The sequence below is a fragment of the Haematobia irritans genome, chromosome 4, assembly GCF_050003625.1.
Source record: "Haematobia irritans isolate KBUSLIRL chromosome 4, ASM5000362v1, whole genome shotgun sequence".
Classification (NCBI taxonomy): Eukaryota; Metazoa; Arthropoda; class Insecta; order Diptera; family Muscidae; genus Haematobia; species Haematobia irritans.
This window is the reverse complement of record NC_134400.1, coordinates 9770027-9775498: the sequence shown is the minus strand read 5'-3', so window position 1 is coordinate 9775498 and position 5472 is coordinate 9770027. Positions and strand designations below refer to the sequence as shown.

The window sequence follows — 5472 nt, the reverse complement described above, 5'->3', positions numbered from 1 at the left end:
AAATTTTAACAAAAATTTCTATAGAAATAAAATTTTGATAAAATTTTCTACAGAAATAAAATTTTAACAAAATTTTCCATAGAAATAAAATTTTGACCAAAAAATCTTTAGGAATAAATTTTTGAAAAAAAATCCTACCAAAATAAAATTTTGACAAAATTTTGTATAGAAATACAATTTTCATTTTGTCAAAATTATATTTCTATAGAAAATTATTTTGAAATTTTATTACTACAGAACATTTTTTTTATTACTATATTTTATATTTTTTTCTAAATTTTATTTTTGTAATAAAATTCATTTCTATATAAAATTTTGTCAAAATTTTATTTCTATATAAAATTTTGTCTAAATTTTATTTCTGAGAAAGTTTTGTCATAATGATATTTCTTTGGAAGATTTTGTCAAAATGGTATTTCTATAGAGATTTTTTTACAACCTCCACCATAGGATGGGGGGTATATTAACTTTGTCATTCCATTTGTAACACATCGAAATATTGCTCTAAGACCCCATAAAGTATATATATATATTCTGGGTAGTGGTGAAATTCTAAGTCGATCTGAGCATGTCCGGTCGTCCGTCCATCCGTCTTTTGAAATCACGCTAACTTCCCAACAAAACAAGCTATCGACTTGAAACTTGGCACAAGTAGTTGTTATTGATGTAGGTCGGATGGTATTGCAAATGCGCCATATCGGTCCACTTTTACGTATAGCCCCCATATAAAGGGACCCTCAGATTTGGCTTACGGAGCCCCTAACAGAAGCATATTTAATCCGATCCGGCTGAAATTTGGTACATGATGTTGGTATATGATCTCTAACAACCAAGCAAAAATTGGTCCACATCGGTCATTAATTATATATAGCACCCATATAATCCGACCCTATATTTGGCTTACGGAGCCTCAAAGGGAAGCAAATTTCATTCGATCTTGCTGAAATTTGGTACATGGTATTGGTATATGGTCTCTAACAACCAGGCAAAAATTGGTCCACATCGGTCCATAATTATATATAGCCCCCATATAAACCGATCCCCATATTTGGCTTACGGAGCCTCAAAGAGAAGCAAATATCATTCGATCCGGCTGAAATTTGGTACATGGTGTTGGTATATGGTCTCTAACAACCAAGCAAAAATTGGTCCACATCGGTCCATAATTATATATAGCCCTCATATAAACCGATCCCCAGATTTGGCTTCGCAAGCCAAATCTGGGGATCCAAGAGAAGCAAATTTCTTCCAATCCAGTTGTAATTTGGAACATGGTGTTAGTATATGAAGCAAATTTCTTCCGATCCGGTTGAAATATGGTACGTGGTGTTAGTATATGGCCGCTACCAAAATTGGTCCATATCGGTCTATAGTTATATATAGCCGATCTCCAATCACACAAAAATTGGTCCATATCGGTTCATAATCATGGTTGCCACTCGAGCCAAAAATAATCTACCAAAATTTTATTTCTATACAAAATGTTGTCAAAATTTTATTTCTATAGAAAAATCCTGTGAAAATTTTATTTCTATAGAAAGTTTTGTTAAAATTTTATTTCTATAGAAAATTTTGTTAAAATTTTATTTCTATAGAAAATCTTGTGAAAATTTTATTTCTATAGAAAATTTTGTTAAAATTTTATTTCTAAAGAAAATTTTGTCAAAATTTTATTTTTATAGAAAATTTTGTCAAAATTTTATTTCTATAGAAAATTATGTGAAAATTTTTTTCTATAGTAAATTTTGTTCAAATTTAATTTCTATAGAAAATTTTGTCAAAATTTTATGTCTATAGAACATTTTGTCAAAATTTTATGTCTATAGAACATTTTGTCAAAATTTTATGTCTATAGTAAATTTTGTAAAAATTTTATATCTATAGAAAATTTTGTAAAAATTTTATATCTATAGAAAATTTTATCAAAACTTTACCTCTATAGTAAATTTTGTCAATATTTTGTGTCTATAGAAAATTATGTTAAAATTTTATTTCTATAGAAAATTTTGTCAAGATTTTATTTCTATAGAAAATTGTATGAAAATGTTGTTTCTAAAATTTTATATCTATAGAAAATTTTGTCAAAATTTTACGTCTATAGTAAATTTTGTCAATATTTTATGTCTATAGAAAATTTTGTCAAAATTTTATGTCTATAGAAAATTTTGTCAAAATTTTATTTTTATAGAAAATTTTGTCAAAATTTTATTTTTATAGAAAATTTTGTCAAAATTTTATTTTTATGAAAATTTTGTCAAACTGAATTATATACGTATTTGATCGATCTTTTTTGATTAAATATATACCACGTATGGACTTACATACAATTTAGAAGACGGTGTTAGGAGGTTTTAATATACCTTGCCATCGGCAAGCGTTACCGCAACTTATGTAATTCGATTGTGGATGGCCGTGTTTAGAAGAAGTTTCTTTAGCAGGAGGAGGGTACATAAGCTTCGGCCTGGCCGAACTTACGCCAGTATATACTTGTTTTTATTTCTATAGAGGTTTTTTTTCACAATTTTATTTCTACAGAACATTTTTTTTAATTTTATTACTGTAGAAAATTTTGTCAAAATTATATTTCAATAGACAATTTTGCCAAAATGTTATTCCTATAAAAATTTTTCCAAAGTTTTATTTCTATAAATTTTTTTTTCAAACTTTTATTACTATAGAAAATTTTGACATAATTTTATTTCTATAGAAAATTTTGTCAAAATTATATTTCAATAGACAATTTTGCCAAAATGTTATTCCTATAAAAATTTTTCCAAAGTTTTATTTCTATAAATTTTTTTTCAAACTTTTATTACTATAGAAAATTTTGACATAATTTTATTTCTATAGAAAATTTTTTAAAAATTCTATTTCTATGGAAAATTTTGGCAAAATTTTATTTCTATTGATAATATTGTCATAATTTTATTTCTAGAGATAACTTTGTCATAATTTTATTTCTATAGAAAATTTTGTCAACATTTTATTTCTATAGATAATTTTCTCAAAATTTTATTTTATAGAAAATTTTGTCAAAATTTTGTATCTATAGAAAATTTTGTCAACATTTTATTTCTATAGAAAATGTTCTCAAAGTTTTATTCCTATAGCAAGTTTTGTCAAAAATTTTCCAAATTTTTTTATTGTACAAATTTTTTCTTTCTATAGAAAATTTTGTCAAAATTTTATTTCTATAGAAAATTTTGTCAAAATTTTATATCTATAGAAAATTTCGTCATTGTATATTGATATAGGGTATACAAATCAACCTACTTGTCTCTTATATCTATTAAGGCTGAGATAATTCAGTGTTACCAACGTTTTATAAAATTCGAATAAAAATAATTTTTTATGTGGTCTAGCTTATGACTAAGATTTTCAAAAGCATACTGGAATATCATCGAATGGAAATTTGTTTTATTTCAAGTCATAATAGATTTATAATAACGGTTGAAGTAGTAGCATTCGGAATAGTCTCGTGAACAAAAATCAAAACAAAAAAAAAAAATGTCGGCTTCTCGATTTCGTTATAGTCCTTAAAAATAAACAAAAATGGCACAAATCGCCGTGAGATATTTGCTACGTTTACTCTTGGACTTTGTTCTCATCTTCGTATTGCTAATGCTTACATTGAAGTCACGCCGTTTATTGGGTTTACCAACGAAACGTGGATTCTTTTGTGGCGATGAATCCCTTTCGTATCCCCTACACATGGATACCATTAGCACTCGTACACTTCTAATTTTCAGTTTTAACCTACCAGTGGCAATCATAATCGGGTGTGGTCTTCTGGAGACTTTGATGGTCTATAGACGACAACGCACATGGTCTAAACTAAGGATGATTTTAACTTTCCATGATTCGTTGCTACCATTTCTTTTTGGCTATGGAACTGTATGTTTAATAAAGGAATTGACCAAGGTAACTTTGGGACGCTTGAGGCCATATTTTTTTCAAGTCTGCAATCCCAGGCTCGATGATGGAACCACATGTGACCATTTCAAAAATCATGGAATTTATATAGAAAACTATGATTGCTATAATACCATGGGTGATAGCTTCACCGGGAACTACCAATCGCTTGTCCATGATACAATGCGAACATCTTTTCCCAGTGGTCATGCTACTTTGATGTTCTATGGCATGGGTTTCATGGTTTATTATTTGCATCGTTTCTCTAAAATCTTGCGATCTCATGGCTTGAATCTGGGCCTATTTGTACCACTGGCGCAGTGTATGGGCATTTTGGCAGCTTGGTTTGTTACCATTACCCGTATTCTGGACTACAAACACCATTGGTCCGATGTGGTGGCAGGCAGTCTGTTGGGTTCAAGTGTTGCCATGGCGGTTGCCTATTATGTACATGGGCATCTCAAAGGTAGCAAAACATTTCTGGAGGCTCTTAATTTTTCCAAATTTCCAGACACCAAATCGCCAGTTACCAACGTCAATCTTGGATTTTCCACTGAAACAGTTTAAGAAAATATTTAAACATGCTTTTTCGAGCACAAATGAAATAAACTATGAATTTAAATAAAGACAACCGAAAAATATAGACAATAAAAAAAAATAAAAACAAAACGTCCGTAAGTTCGGCTGGACCGAATCTTTTGTACAAATTGCTACTAATGCCTGTCATCCAAAATCGACCTGGCTTGTGGCAACAGTTAGCGATATAAACCAATTTTCGCATGGTAATTAGAGGGCCAAATTTCAACCGGATCAGATGAAATTTTTTCCACCTTTGAGGTTTCCGAAGTTAAATCATGTCGAGTCGGCTTATATGGGCGCAATACATATATAATTATAGACCGTTATGGATCAATTTTTGCATGGTAGTTAGAAGACACATACAAGCATCACGTATCGAATTTCAACCGGATCCATAGGTCAAATCTGGTGATCATTTATATGGGGGCCATATAAAATTATGAACCTATATGAACAAATGCAGGGTTGTTAGAGGGAATATACCAACGTCACGTAACCAATTTCAATCGGATTGGATGAAATTTGTTCCTTTGAGAGGCGATCGGCTGCTACGGGCCTTTACCTAAAAGTCCGATATGGCCCATGGGTAACAACTAAAGTCGATAGATTGCTTCGTTTAGAAGTTAACATGATTTGCACAGACAGATGTACTGACATCGCTGGATCGATTCAGAATTTCACCACTACCACAGAAAAATTATGAACGGCTCGCATGTTTCAGAACGATCCGTTCATGAAAGTGAATCAACACACATGTGGTGTTAAACGGAGAACAGACGATGTCAATCTGACAACGATTAAATGTCACCATACGTTGTCAAAACAACAACCAGCGTTTGTGATCTGAAAACGTATTAGTTACGAATTTATAAAAAATATCCGCTACCGTGACTCGAACCTGGATTGTCTGCTCCAAACACGTTAACAGCACATTGCACCAAAGACGGAGTTACCATAAGAACGTCTTACAAATATTTTAAG

The 5472-nt window shown here is 30.4% G+C and overlaps 1 protein-coding gene across 1 annotated transcript; it reads left to right on the top strand.

The window, feature by feature from the left end:
- The first annotated feature begins 3453 nt into the window (after positions 1 to 3453).
- LOC142233923 (putative phosphatidate phosphatase) lies at positions 3454 to 4581 on the top strand. Its single transcript, XM_075304984.1, has one exon. The coding sequence runs from the start codon at positions 3553 to 3555 to the stop codon at positions 4477 to 4479; it is 927 nt and encodes a 308-aa protein (XP_075161099.1). The 5' UTR covers positions 3454 to 3552; the 3' UTR covers positions 4480 to 4581.
- The last annotated feature ends 891 nt before the right edge of the window (positions 4582 to 5472 follow it).

Excerpts from the sequence above, each read along its gene's own strand:
- LOC142233923 (XM_075304984.1), top strand. The coding sequence starts at position 3,553 with ATGGCACAAATCGCCGTGAGATATTTGCTACGTTTACTCTTGGACTTT.